This window comes from Barbus barbus (genome assembly GCF_936440315.1).
Source record: "Barbus barbus genome assembly, chromosome: 24".
NCBI lineage: Eukaryota > Metazoa > Chordata > Actinopteri > Cypriniformes > Cyprinidae > Barbus > Barbus barbus.
Genome location: NC_136752.1, coordinates 7,818,049 through 7,833,920, shown reverse-complemented (window position 1 = coordinate 7,833,920; position 15,872 = coordinate 7,818,049). Strand labels below are relative to the sequence as shown.

Below are 15,872 nucleotides of genomic sequence, written 5' to 3'. Positions count from 1 at the left end.
TCTAGCGATAGCAACTCTACAGAGCCATAATTCTAGTCCTAGTCTTGCCTTGTTTTCCTGCCGTGTCTGACCCTGCCCGTGTTTCCTGGATTAACCCTTCGCCTTGCCGTTTGGACTCTGTTTGCTCCCCGTTTGGATTATTGCTCTCGTCTCTGGATTATCTCTCTGCCTTGCCCCTTTGGATACTGTTCGCCGATCGTTGACCCACGCTTGCTCCACGGATTGCTCTGTCTTGCCCTTGCCATACCTGTTTGCCGATGTCTGACCCTGCCTGTTTCTGACCATGTTTCTTAATAAAGCTTTGCACATGGATCCGCACGTCTCACGTCTCGTCAGCCCCGTAACAGAATACTCGGCCACACAAGGATCCAGCGGCTTTTCAAGAGGACATTGGCCAGGTATGGACTGTGCACGACTGTTATTAACCCTCGAGCAGGGCTCGCGACCGCTCGAGGATTATATTCAGGAGTACTTAGACCTCGCCTATTTTTCTGATCTGCCGGACTACGCACTTATTGACTTTTTTTGTGAGGGCATTAATCAGCCGCTCCGGTCAAGGTTAATCCGCGAGGGTCCCCGTTCATCTCTCAGTCAATTTATGGACTATGCTTTACTGTGTGTGGGCTCTCCGTTCACTGTGGGTGTCGCGGAGGAACGCGGCACCGCACTCACTCACAAAATGGCGGCAGCAACAGCACCCCTTCACGTCATGCCTGCCAAGCCAGAGTCTGCTCACGTCGTCGCTGCCAAGCCAGAGTCTGCTCACGTCGTCGCTGCCAAGCCAGAGTCTGCTCACGTCATCGCTGCCAAGCCAGAGTCTGCTCACGTCGTCGCTGCCAAGCCAGAGTCTGCTCACGTCGTCGCTGTCAAGCCAGAGTCACACCACGTCACAGTGCTCCAGCCAGAGTCTGTCACACCCAAGGATTTAAGGTCAGTCCTTCAAGTTCCCTGTCTGATAACCAGTGTGATGGACCCACCACTGGTGTCAGTGCGAGTAGCTGGCATTCCCAGGGCCTCAACCCTGTCTGTTACAGAGACTGTTCCCCTGACCTCAGTACTTCCCGTTATGGCGGTTGCCATTTTGAGTGTGTGGGCTGCACACTGTGCTCCTGAGGCCTCTCCTGTCCACGAGTCTGCTCCAGTGCCTCCAGAGGTGGCGGCTTCCGCTGCAGAACCTCCCGAAGTGGTGGCACCCGTCCCTGAACTCGCTGTCTGCCCTGTCACGGCCACGGAGGCCGTTCCTGACCTCATGGTCTGCCCTGTCACGGCCATGGAAGCCGTTCCTGACGTCACTGTCTACCCTGTCACGGCCACGGAGGCTGTTCCTGAACTCACGGTCTGCCTTGTCACGGCCACGGAGGCCGTTCCTGACCTCATGGTCTGCCCTGTCACGGCCACGGAGGCCGTTCTTGAACTCACTGTCTGCCCCGTCACGGCCACGGAGGCCGTTCCTGAACTTACTGTCTGCCCCGTCACGGCCATGGAGGCCGTTCCTGAACTCACTGTCTGCCCTGTCACGGCCATGAAGACCGTTTCTGAACTCACTGTCTGTCCTGTCACGGCTAAAGAGGCCGTCTGTGAGCTCTCGCCCTGTCCTGTCACGGCTCAAGAGGCCGTCTGTGAACTCACGCCCTGTTCTGTCACGGCCAAAGAGGCCGTCTGTGAGCTCACGCCCTGTCCTGTCACGGCTAAAGAGGCCGTCTGTGAGCTCTCGCCCTGTCCTGTCACGGCTAAAGAGGCCGTCTGTGAGCTCTCGCCCTGTCCTGTCACGGCTAAAGAGGCCGTCTGTGAGCTCACGCCTTGTCCTGTCACGGCTAAAGAGGCCGTCTGTGAGCTCACGCCCTGTCCTGTCACGGCTAAAAACGCAGAAATAATCTAGCTGCATCAGCAGAAAATTTCCTGATAATGTAACTCTGTTGCACAAATCTGTTTAATCACAATTTTGCCAAAGTTCTGAAATTCTATGTTCAACTGAAACTGTCTAGAGCTGGGGAAGTCGTGGCCTAATGGTTAGAGAGTCAGACTCGTAATCCAAAGGTTGCGGGTTCGAGTCTCGGGCCGGCAGGGATTGTAGGTGGGGGGAGTGAATGTCCAGCGCTCTCTCCACCCTCAATACCACGACTGAGGTGCCCTTGAGCAAGGCACCGAACCCCCAACTGCTCCCCGGGCGCTGCAGCATAAATGGCTGCCCACTGCTCCGGGTGTGTGTTCACGGTGTGTGTGTGTTCACGGTGTGTGTGTGCACGTTGGATGGGTTAAATGCAGAGCACGAATTCCGAGTATGGGTCACCATACTTGGCAGTATGTCACTTCACATCAAATCTATTTAAAATAATTCCTATTTATCAAACAATTCTTAAAATGGATCATGGTTTATATTATACAGTGTTTTTATACATTCATCTTTTCACTCTTACTGTATATACATATGGAAATGTAGCTGAGTAGAACAGTACTGAAAAAATGTTTCAATATTACTTGAGTAAAGTGTAAATTATAGAAAAATAGTAGCATAATGAAATAGAGTTACTGAAGTACTTTACATCCCATGGCCACACAAGGGAAAGCAGTGTATAATTGGTAAATTGAATAAGAGTGATTTAGTTGTTCGCCTTATATGAATTATATATTATGTATGTATTTGTACCTCAGGAATAGTTCAAACTTAGAAACTGTTTGTGGATCAGTTTAGGCTCTGCGTGATCTGGAATATGAAGTGAAATATTTAGTGATGGGAGTGTTTAAAAAAAGTTTAATCCTGTACTTTATGGCACATCACACCTTCATATATTTTACTTCTTTTAACACCTGATTACTGTGTTGTCATCAGCATATTTGAGTGTGGCTTTAACACTTTTGGCCCTGGAAACACACTTGTCACACGTTTAATAAATTACTCGTTCAATAAATTACTATTTCTAAAAGGCATATACAAGAGCAATATCGTAGCTGTAACCAAACCAGTAACTCATATTGAAGGGGACATGAAGAAAAAAAAAAACATCTTGTCCAGGTTTTCCAGAGAGCTTTATAGACTCTGAGCAACTGTCATTCACAGATCTGTCTGTCTGCTCTTCAAATATACACCAGTCTACAAAAGTGACAGTGATCACCAGCATTGAGGAAACTTCCCAAGCTACAAGCTGCTGATAATTTAGTTATGCTACAGTTAAGATACTGTTTTTTTGTTGTTGTTTTTTTATTAGTAAGTTACACCAAAAACTAAAAAAAAAACAAAAGCAAAAAACACTTAAGACTTAAACAGACACTGAGTTGAATATTTAGAAAGATATATCTAAGTTATAACTAACTAAATATCTCAATAAAATACTTAATTAAATCTAATCAGAATATGTATATATATATATATATATATATATATTAATACAGTAGCTGCAGTTGGAGAAAAACGTCTCTGGTTACTCATGTAACCATGGTTCCCCGAGAGGGAACAAGATGCTGTGTCCTAGTGGACACTTTGACGTTCCCCAAAGTGTCCACTAGGACGCAGCACCGAGTTCCCTTGAAGGGGAACGTCTCGGGTTACTCATGTAATCATGGTACCCCAGGGCCGGCGCCAAGTGCCCCCCCAAACGAGTTACTGTGCCCCCCCACTTTCCATCCTCTCCCCTCCTTGCTGAACGCGATCGATTTTGAAAGCGAAAGTACCGATAAAACAGCGCACATAAGAAAGCGATTGCACGCTTTAGCGAGCGTCAGCAACTGCACGCGGTCACAGATTGCACGCCCCCCCCACACACACACACAGCGTGATTTGTGCCCCCCCTCCAGAAATTTAAATGTCTCCCCCCCCCCGATGGAGGTGCCCTGGGGCCGGCTCTGTGGTCCCCCTTCTAGGGAACGAGACGCTGCGTCCTAGTGGACACTTTGACATTCCCCAAAATGTCCACTAGGACGCAGCGTCTCGTTCCCTAGAAGGGGAACTACTCAGAACGTTGTAAGAAATGTAATAACAACTCTCTGGCAACCACCCAAAAGCAACACCAACATCAAACAACATCATCTCTAGGTTTTCCAGAGAGCTTCACAGAGCAGCTGTCATTCACAGCTTTGCTTTTCAAATATACATCAGCCACGATTCTGGGCACTTTAAAATTAGAAAAGTGACAAAACTCACTCATGCCATCTCAGTATTCATGAACAACAGCATTGTTTAAAGCCATGACTCCTGATGATAGCAGTGTTGCAGATGTTGGTGTTGGGTTTGTAGATTTGGCTCCGTACAGGTGCGTTCCAGGAGCTGGAGAGTTGCAGAGATCATGATTTATCACCATGGTGCCCTTCTTGAAAGACGCTTAACCCACATTGCCCCAGAGATTGTGCCTATAATAAGAGCACTATGAGATGTTATGGGCAAGAGACATCACTAAATAACAATAGGGTCTCTTAATTACGACATCTCAGGGCTTAACTATCATCAACTCTTGTCTTATAATGGAATTGCAGTTGGTATGAAATTCTCTGTAGTCTGCAGAAGAATATTGGATTTTGATGCTAGGAGCATCTCAAATATTACAGAGCTAAAATATTTTAATGTTGCAATCCACATAAGAATATTAAGGACAACATGATCAAATCAGAGTTTGTTGATTGTATTTTAGTGAATGTCATATCAACATTGTCTCCCTGGTTTTATAAACACTGACAATAAAACAGGCTATTTTAAAATCTATTTTATATACAACTTCGAAAAATTGTTTACAGTGTAATGAGGTGATTTGGATACTCTATTTATTTTACATATTCAACCTGAATGATGGTTCAATAAAAACCTACATTTAATGTCAGAGAATTTCTAAATCTCTGTTTATTTTATTTTATTTTATTTTACTTTACTTTAATTTTTGCTTTTGCTGTATTGACAGACTGAGAATGGCAGTACTTGCAATCAAAAAATAATAATAATATATATTGTGAACTGTGCAGACGAGCCATAAAGAACATCTCTGAGGCTGCCGAAAAATCCTCACGATGGCTGTGGATCCGGAGGGGGGATCCGTGGAGTAGCATGCCACTTGGACACAGGCCGGGGACTGATCACCCCCGGCAGGGTCGCCCGGGCGAGGGTGTCTGTTGATTAAAGACCCGAAACACCTGATGACCTCGGGATCATCACTGATGACGTGTCCAAGTAGCACCAGACGGTGTATGTTAGAACCATATTTATATATATTTTTTTTAATCTGTCACTTGATATTGCGACGTGGGCACGTAAAATACGTAAAATGTACTGACAGAGTAAAAAAGGTCATTGAGTAATCTAGAAAAGTTATTGGCAATTGACTACTTCAAGTAACTTTCCCAATGCTAGCCTACAGCGTAAAGTTTGGATTTTGTTGAGACACTGTCCAGACAGTCATTTTTATTTGCTGTCAAACTGATGATAAGAAGGGCATCTGTTTGGGTGTGAGGCGACATTGCTGAAAATGGAAAACAACATGAGGCACAAGGTGTCTAGGTTGCTCCAGAGACACCATCAAACTCTATATTTCCCAAAATAGTTGCTGTGTGTGTGACTTTGGTGCCTACAAATCCTGCACACTCAGAAACCTGTGAGCTGGATTCATATAGCTGCTGATGACGCAGGAAAATACATTCATTTTTACATTTGTGTTCTAAGTGAGCACTTTCTTAGCAAGGAAAGGTATCAGTTACCATGCCAATTAACCATTCTGACTTACCCACAATTCTATGCTGTATCTTTTTGAACTTAAAATTATGCTGATTGGATAAACTTAGAGTAAACTAATATTTTTTGTACAGTAGGTAATAGGTTGTTTTAAAGAATTTTTAACCCAAAAATGAATAGTTCACTGTTTTTTTTCTTTTCTCTCTCTCTCTGATGTTGTTCCAAACATGTTTGACTTTTTATTGACTTTTTTTTTATTCTGTATAACAGAGGTTTTAAAGATATTATTGGTCTATATCAAGAAAGTAAGTATATAAGGATATAATTTAAATCATCAGCTATATTAATTTAGTTATGTGTCATTTAGCAGATGTTTTACATCTATAGAATGTCTGTTGATGAATGGCAGTCCTAGTAAAACCTGGTATCTTGCTCAAGGGCAACAGGAAAAGGGGATCTTAGTAACTTTCCAGTTCACAGGCCACAGGCCACACTAACCTGACATGTTATAGACTCTGTCGAGTCTGTCAGCCGTAGCTCCTCATTTGATCATTTAGGTGCATGAAAGAAAAGCACCAACATCATGTTACTTTCTCGCTTTCAGTAATTTCAGTCTGATTAATCAGCTAACAACTAGGGAATTAATGTCTATTATTACAGATAATTACATGTTTTATTACATTCTCGTGATGTACCATGATCTCCATTCAATACACATTATTAAAATAGGGCATGCACCCACACCCATGCACCATTTCATTCACTGCATTTTCTTATTTTTCTAATAATTTCCAAGGCCTTTGCTTACATTTGAAAAGATAACAATAATAGGCCTAGTTGATTTTGAACATTACACATACAGTTAATTTTCTAAACCTACGTGTCCAGTTTTCATTTCTGAGTCTTTCGTTCATGAGTAATTCATAGTAATTCTGATATCTCAGAATAACTTGTGCAATAAGTGGACTGATTTTGACTCTAGGTTAATGTAGTTAAATTGTGTTATACTGAATTATGATGGCTGAGATGAGTTTGCATAATACAGGAAACACTGTGACCATCAAGTTAATCAAATTCCTTCCTTTTTTCATTCATTGATTAAAGGATAGGGGCTCACAGGCATAAATTCACTGTCAAGATATTTCATAAACATTTAAATGAGAGGTACAAAGACTTGGCTGAACATTATGGACATTTTAAAGGTGGTGTGTGTGATGTTCTGAATGCCTTAATTTGCTATGACCATTTGTTAACCATTTAAAAGTTGATTACCCTGAAAAGTTTGTTTGAGCATCCCAGACAGCCAGACACATCAACATTGGTGTTAGTTTGGGTATCAATGGTACAGTATCTGTTAGCCAATTAATGGCAGACTTTTATAATTATGTCACAGAAATCACACACTTCACTTTCAAGGATAAAGTACCAAGGTTATTATTTTTCTTGTCGTGTTTATGTGAAAATAGTTGAGAATTCACACATTAGCTGCTGATGAGAGAACTGAGGATGAAGGGAATGCTGTTGATGTTTGAGATGTCTTGGCAGTGAGGAAGTGTTAGAGGCTTCAAAAATGTCATCCGATTTCTCTTTTGCTCCCTACACACTTTCTCTCCTATCCACATGGTTGCCTGGTATTTTCTGCTGACAGATAGTTGCTGTCTATGGTTTGGTTTTGGATTGAGACTAGAAGCACTGATAATGTGTGTTCTGAGGCCTCTCCCTTAACATGACACATGATTTGACGGTTTCTCTTTGTTAGGCCATCATACCATTAAAAACTCCAAGCAATAACCAATTTGGAAAAATAGTAAAAATAAGATGGTTGATACTCATTAAGTGTCCATTAAGTACGTCGTAATGAGAGTATAATTCCTAGCCATATCGGCCTAGAAAATCACAACTTTTCATTTTCCGTCGGTCTTAGTACACGATGTAACTACTGAAGAGTCAAGCTTTAAATAGGAAAATTATCGAAACTCTTGTCATTTTTGAGCGAGATGCTAATGGTCTAATCCGATCCAGTGATCTATGCTAAGCTAAGCTAAAATTTCTACCGCCAGACCCGGAGATTGGCTGAATGGATTCAAAAACAGTAAAACTCAACTGGTTTAACTCTAGGAGAGTTGTAAAATGAGCCTATTTTCAAAAAAAGTGGAGTGTTCCTTTAACCAAGTCACTTTATCTTAAATCATATCTTCAGATTTTGCCAAAAGTTCACCATTGTTGGTTATTGCAGAGTGACCCTTCAAACTAATTCTGAATAGGTTACTCTTTGGCTACATTAGTTTTTGGTTGTTCCCTCCATTTAGCTCTGGCTACCACTTGCAAACAACGAGAGATATGCGTCCTCACCCCAGCGTGTCTCTGGACCCAGCAACCAACTTCAACCCTCCACAGTTTCGCTCCAGAAACCAGAGCTACATGCGTGCAGTCAGTACCTTCAGTCAGGCAAGCTGTGTCAGCCAGGTGAGTCCACCCACTCGCAACACCACATGGCACTGACACACTGATACAAGCAAGGACAATCTACATACAGTAAGTGGTTTCAAGCAGAGGGCTTTAGATGTCTGAGATGCTCTGCTCTTTTCTTAGATTGTGTCTTGAGCTGATTTGGAGAGTATAGACTTTTGAAGACTTTATGCTACCATAAGTCGAATGATCTATGATTCATTAAGGAGTGTTGTCCGATCATTAGATGATCCAAGTTTGTCCAAGTTGCTTTAGGTGGAACAGTTTAATACTACTTCTGGGGTCTTGTACAGTCTACTAGGTTATCTTGGTCAACCTGGTTGGAGTTGATAGATGACCTAGTCTAAGCTAGTGCGGAATAGGTTGGGCTGATTAACTATGTTCCAAAGCCTAGTTTGATTTAGGGGGTTTCGGTGGTTGACCAGCATAACTACCAGCTGGTCAGGTAGAGAAAGAAGTTAATCTTGGTGAACCTGATTAGAATTGGTAGACATCTTTGGCTAAACTGCTGGAGATATTAAGCTGATAAACTACATTCCAAAATCCAGCTTGATTTGGGTGGCTAAGCGGAAGAACTACCAGCAGGGTGGACCAAGGACAACTTGGGAGGTCATCTTGGTCAACTGCATTAGAATTTGTAGATCGCCTTGGCTAAGCAAGTGGGGGATATGTTGAGCACATTAACTATGTTCAAAAACTTGATTTAGGTGGTTGGTCCCCCATATTACCAACTCACAGGGTCAGTGAGACCTAGTACCTGCCTGGTAAAAGCTGGTAGACCTCCTGGTTAAGCTAGAAAAAAAAAAGTTAATGTGGGCTTTATGTAGGTGGCTTTTTACAGGATTTTATTGATGGAGTAGGTTACAATTGAGATGTTTAATGGGGGTTTTATAGAACATGCAAACTATCAAACACATTGGAAAATGTTTTAATTAGGGTAGGGAAAGTGTTCAAATTTAGAAGAATTAAAAGCAGTAATTTAAGTTACATGATCTATAATATCTTTTAGCTTAATATTGAAGTTTATTTTTGGAAAGTTATCCGTCGTCTTCTTATGCTTGGTTTATCAAATCTCTGTTTTCTTGCTTTCTGCTGCTGTTGTCTGTTTGTCATTTTCCCTCCGAAAGTTCTTCAAACAATCTGCTTTTCTTCATTTACCTATTATGAGATTATATTCCAGTCTGAAATGTTTTCTCTTATCTTGTTGCTTTTTGACATAATTCTACTGAGACGCTCAAGGTCGGTAATTGCCAGTGGTATATTCCTCCTGCTAACACTCCTTTATATTTACTGTGCAAAGGGGAAGAATCAAAGTGAGAAAGAGAAAGGAAGAGGAAAAATTAAGGACTGCTATTCCTGTTTTTGTCTCTCAGGTGAGTGAGACTGAGGTCAATGGCCAGTTTGAGTCAGTTTGCGAGTCCGTTTTTAGCGAAGTAGAATCCCAGGCCGTGGAGGCCTTGGACCTGCCCGGCTCTTTCCGCACTCGAAGCCACAGTTACCTGCGTGCAATTCAGGCTGGGTATTCCCAAGATGATGACTGCTTGCCTTCAATGACATCTTCTACTGTCACTTCAACTCTCAGATCCACAACAGGTAACCGTATGCCTCAAATCCCACCTGAGAGAGAGAGAGAAAAGGCTTAGAGCACATACCCGCCATACATTCAGCACATGCTGAACAACATACTCTGGCATACCTACATATGTACAGTGGGATTCCCTTGTGCTTGAGAGATGACTGACTTGAATGTCGTTTCCGTCGGCTCCTGTCTGTTGTGTGTGTTTGTTTTTCTGCGTCTGTGCTCCCCAAGTGTTGAGAGACGGTTGCCTGCAATTCCTTTTGCACGAGTCATGCGACCTTTTCTGGGCTTCTGATTGGTTGGGTCCGGTGGTAATGAGAGGCTATACAGGGGGTCAGAGGGACTTAGGCAGAGACACAACTCAGCATGCTTTTAACTAGCACAGCTGTCCAGAGCATGCAACACGCCATGGGCAAGTGTTTTCACGCAGCACAGAAAGTCAGGTTAAGGTTGGGCAGGAAGTCCGGCTTTAGATGTGTTCACAGTCCTTTAATTTTAAAAACGTGTGTATTTTCTGTCTTCTAAATATCAAAATGGATTAGCAATTTAAAAATATATATTTTGGTTTGGTTTGGTAAACTTTAAATGCTGTTTCAGTCCTGAATGCACAAAGCAATGACTGTGAACTATATAATCAATTTTATTTGATATTATGTGTTGCATAAAACATCTACATTAGTCGAAAGAAATTCACAATGCTTCAGAAGTCAAATCAAGATACTTGCTTGAAAAACTAGTGAAATTAAAGTTTTCATTTTTCAACGAAATGAATTTGAGCAATATGCACTTGTTTTTTAGTTCTCTCAGAATTAAATTTTAAAAACTAAATGCTAATGCATAGTGTTCAAGGCGTAATATTTTGTGAATATTAGATTATTTTATTTTAGATAAATTTATAATATAAATATATAGTTACTTATTTATGCTAAGCCAACCTCTCCACATGGTTAAATGCTTCATTTTATCGAAAATATTAGTTTGTTTTAGAAAAAAAAAGATGTCTGTTAACCACTTAAGGGTTTATTATTTTGATTATTATATTGCATTATATAAACTAACGTCTGTTTTAGTAGGACATTTTTGCATTGAAAAAAAGTTTTTAAAAGTTTCATCGTAATATTGCATGTGAGCAATTTTTCTGTCACTGAGGTGAAATTTTGGTTGGTTTGATAATGCGCTAATTGAATTATGATTTAATAACCTTTGTATGATTTCAAAAACTGGAGGTGAAAACAAATCCTATTATCCTAATCCAGTTTTAACATTAATCCTAACTAATGAGTAATTTTCACAACCTAAATGGGTTTAGGAAGACCTGACAGAGCAAGTGTGGAGGTTTTGTGCAGCACATACTCATGAGAAATTGTGCATCACATGTCACAGTTTCTTTGTGCAAGCAGAATGCCGCCTCCGCACCCTGTCCCAACACCCCTGCTGTGTTTGGTGTACACATGGAGTAAAGCTATGAACCCTATTGAAATGCCACAAACTGATGTCAAATGACTTTAAAAATACTTCTTTTTTTTTCAGTTGTTTACATTTGAAAACCAAAATGCTCATTTGTTTTGTATGATTTGTTTGGTCGCTCCAGTCAAACTTTGTTTCTTTCATTTAATGTGGGCTTCTTTGTGTTTGTTATTCAAACTGGAGTTTGATTTGATTGGACCTTCATACTGTCAAAAACTCATACTGACAACACACCGAGGACTCTAAGGAGAAAGGAGAGCTCTCCAATCCCACCGTCTCACTCTGCTGAAGTGCTTTCACCACATATGGCTCTGTATGCAATCCCTGTCAGCTCAAGTCAACCGGCTGTAGGACAAAACCATTTTCTCAAAAGGATTTCATCCACTCTGTTTCACTCTGGAGGACTTCTTGTTTCAGCAGTCCTGTACTGCTTTGGATTTACAAAGATAACCATAATTTGTGTATGTGTAGATCCTAAATTAGATGCTTTCTTCCCTTAGAGACTATTAAGAAAGTTCAAATAATTGCTTGAGCTCTGGTATCGATGCTCTCTGGTTATAAAGTTAATTCAAAAGCACCGAACAATCAGAGTAATGTTATCAAGCATATCCCATAAATTCACGAGTAAATGAAGCTAAATTTAGTTGCCGCTAAAATCATTGAGTAAGGTGTTGGGTGTTCTGTGATGGTGGAGAGGGAGGGTGGGCAACATGGCCCCTCGTTGGCCATCACAGGAAGGAGATCCAGGGGGAAAAAAGCAGCTGGAGAGATGCCTGTCACAGGTATTATAATGTCAACACGCATACATCTTTCAATGGATATGTGTGTTTTTGCACTGCCTTCTCAACTAAATCAAGATTAGACCTTTGAAAGACACATCACTAAAGGTCAGATCCGGTGTTCAGTTGCCAAAGTAGCAATGCTTTTCTATAAAAGGCATTTCAAAAATATTTTTTTATTTCAGAATTAAATGTTGTTGATTACCACAGAAAATAATTTTGATTATATAACAACAACAACAACAAAAAAAGACGTGCACTTACAATGAAAGTCTATGGGGCGAGACATTCTGGAGAGTTTTAAAGAACAATTGTGAAGTTAATATTTTTTTGCGATATTATCACACTAGTCTCATGTTGACGTGTAATGTTTAATATTGTGGTGATATTTTTGCAATACTTTATATTTATCCTGGTGCAATGCCTTGCCCCATAGAAATCCATTGTAAGTGTAATAATGCACCTGTAAATGCATTATTTGTTTATTTTTACAAACTGAGGGATGTTTCAATTCTGTGGTAATCGACATCATGTCACAGACAATTCTTATTCATTTTTATTTCTCTTTTTTTGTTAGTATGTTAAAATGGTTGGGTCACTTTTAACATTTCTCTTAATTTTTATACCAACCTTGGCATCCTTGGAGGACAAACGTGGCCAGCAAAATGCGGTTGGAAGTAAGAGCTGGTGTGGAAGATTTCAGCTGTGATGGACAGTGGGATTGCAGCCTCTGCCTGGTGCAGCCCTCACAAAGGACTTTATTGGATCGTGTTTCTTCTTAATCCGCCCCTATAATCTCCACATGGTCCAATCAGCTCGATAGATGGGCTTTTAACATATTCAATAGGGTTCATATCTCCTTGCCTGAATGATTGCGTGACATTTTATTGCCTTTTCATCTTTTCTGCTGCACAAAAACAAGACAATCCTTAAAATTAGCCTCCACATTTGCCACAATGTTCTGTGATTTGATAAAAGGATAAAAGGGGTTAATAGCATTGAGATATTGTTTTTTTTATTGGTTATGCTGTGAAGAGATGGAAAGGCTGAACAGATGAGATGTTCTTTGACGTGAGTGAGAAGGCAGTGTAAACACATATCTGAAAGCTAAATGTATGTGAGTAAAAGAAAGTGAAAGACCCTGACCACACAATCTGCAATGAATTTCATTGTCAATTTTTAACATGAACACTTTCATTAAACCAGGGGCGCTTCTAGCCTTTCATCTTTTTTGGATATAAATGGATAAAACTTCCCTGCAGCATTCACAAGTTGCACATGCGGTAAACATCTGCTTTGTTGTTGACAAATGATAGCCAAAATGTTGGTACCTACAGTGGAGGTAAATATCCACCTCATCCAGTCTTATGAAATATCCCATTCAGGGGCATAGCTACCAGGGGAAAAGGGGACAAAGTGCATAGGGACCAGAGGTTGAGAAGGGCCCAGAACAATGTTCTCTGGGGGGCCCGAACAACCCCCCAAATGAACGTGATTTTGAGTGGGCCCCATAGCCAAATTAGTGCAAGAGGCCAGAACTCGTAGTGACGCCACTGATCCCGCTATTATTTTGGTGTGACAAACTTCTGCAAACGATTCCATCCCAGGCTCATTGAAAATACATGCTTGTAGCACCGTTTCTGCAACCCCAATAGTACAGCATGTACCTCATAGCATGTTTTGCAGCAGTTTTAAAAGTGAAATGTCCAGTGAGTGGTGCTAAAATGCATGTTCAATTCGTGACCATAGCCATGTTTTTATTACATTGTTACAGCCACGTATTGTAGCATATTTATTATGTTGTTAATGCTATAGTAAAATTAATGCTCTATATCACATCCACCCTACACCAAACCCAACCCTAAACCTACTAGATAGCATGTTAAATTGGTTTTGGAGTTGTATTGAACATGTATTTTCAATGAGCCTGGGTAGAATGATTCAGTTCATTACTGAACTGTCCAAATTAATCAAACTAAATCACAAACAACTTCAGACCTTTTTGCAAATCCGTTTGACAAGTTGGTTCAAAACAGATTCGCAAATCTGGCAACACAGATACTAAACACCTGATATAAAACACATGACTTGATTGCTGAAATATTATCAGTGAAAATGATTCTCAAGTTGATATATAATCAATCCCATTAACACATAAGAATTTATCAGTGATATTTTATTTGGACATAGTGGTATTCACCTTGGTCTCATGCCTCAGTAAAAAAAGGTCTAGCGATGCCCCTGCATTAAACTAGTTGGAAACAGATATTAGCTTGTTTCCTATAAAAATCAAACAGAAAAAAATCACTAGCCTGCAATTAAGCATTAAGTGTAAAACGGAATTACTTCCTCATCAATCTAATGTGCAGTCATGCTCTTCAGTCTCTCTCCATACACTGTCAGAAAAAAATGTTGAAAAGTTGTACCTTTTGGGGTACAGCCCTCAAAAGGACAGATTTGTACCTTCTTTACCCCTAAAGGGTGCATAGTAGTATCTTAGATTAATAATATGTACCCTTAGAAATATGTACTCTTATGGTACTATTATGAACTGTTCAGGGGTAAAGGAGGTACAAGGGTGTCCTTTTAAGTGTACTTCCCTAGTGACAAGCTGTTGTACCCCTAGAGGTACGATTTTGGCATTTTTATTTTTTTTTCCTGGGAGTTTACTTGATTCAAATGAAAGTTCCTGAATTTACTCCCAGGAACAAATGCAGTGCGCAACTGAAAATTGTGTGTACAGGGCATTTACTCACATACTGCTAATATGACACTCAAGTGTTGACATTAGATAAAGTGAGAGGCTTCGCCGAATTCCACAGCTGTTCATCCCTTTGAATTTCCCTATCTCCATATTCAAATTTGTCTTCCAGAAGGGTATGATGCAATGGAGGGCACCTCATTGCTAAATGAGGATATGATTGAGGACGATGATGGCGCCAGCTCCTCAGCTTATCAGGAAATCGAGCGGTTTGAAAGAGAAAACGCTGCACGTAGTCAACACAGCACCAGTTCCACGGTCACGGCTATCTCCATTCCTTCTACCTCCAAGCATGCCTACCGAGTCCCGTGTCCGCCCCCATCCCAGCCCCCACCGGATCCTCCTGTCCCGCAGGCTATTCAGGCTTTCAAGGAGTCTGCAAACATGGTGGCTGCCTTCAACATGCAGTGGAAGGAGGAGATATCGGCGATGCGCTACGAGTTAGCGGAGCTGCGCAGGGATGTCTGCGGAGAGCTCAAGACTTTCAACAGCAACTTCTTTAATTTCACCCAGTGCTATAACATGTGGACCATGTGCCGAGAAGCTGCCACTGGCACCAGTTCCAGCACCAGCACCAGCGAGAGGGTGTCCGTTGGCGTCCAGACCGGCGCTAATGGTCTGGTGAGACAAAACACTGCAGACGCCTCTGTAATGTGTCAGCCAGAACCGGCTGCCTTCAACATTTTTGACCTGATGGAGCCTCCGCGCATCGAGATTACTGAGGGAACTCCTGAAGGAACCACGGCAACCAACAGCCCAACCAGTCCTGCCAGTCCAGATAGACCCACCACCGGCCCACCACTGTCCAAGCCGTTGGGACGGTCCAAACTGGACACAGGCAAGAAGAAGAAGAAGAACTGCAGTCGAGCGGACGGTCAAAGAAGTGCCAGCCTTGAACTCTGGTGCAGAAAGTACACTAGTGGACCAATGTCCTACTTATCTCTATCGTTCTGATCATTCTCATCACTGGAACAGACATTGACTTTGTTTCTGAATCAACACTATACACCTGCATCCAGAGAAGAGCTTGTGGCTTTTCTCTTGGCAAAAAAAAGATGGATAGCTTGGCTCAAATGCCGAAAGGAGAAGGTGCCGTTTTGGCATAACGGGGGTAGTGTAGCTATTCTTGATGGAACCATTTGCTGTGCCGGATCATAAAATCTGTTT

The 15,872-nt window shown here is 41.5% G+C and overlaps 1 protein-coding gene across 1 annotated transcript in view; it reads left to right on the top strand.

Annotated features, from left to right (window-relative positions):
* The window catches only part of LOC306844349 (disks large-associated protein 2-like), a gene marked incomplete at both ends in the record, with an annotated part of 36,433 nt that extends 20,774 nt beyond the window's left edge, over positions 1-15,659 (top strand). The window contains 3 exons of the mRNA XM_079376406.1: positions 7,960-8,116; positions 9,493-9,712; positions 14,818-15,659. Of these exons, the coding sequence (XP_079232532.1) occupies positions 7,960-8,116; positions 9,493-9,712; positions 14,818-15,659 (1,219 nt within the window). The remainder of the gene's footprint in view (positions 1-7,959; positions 8,117-9,492; positions 9,713-14,817) is intronic.
* Between the last annotated feature and the right edge of the window lie 213 nt (positions 15,660-15,872).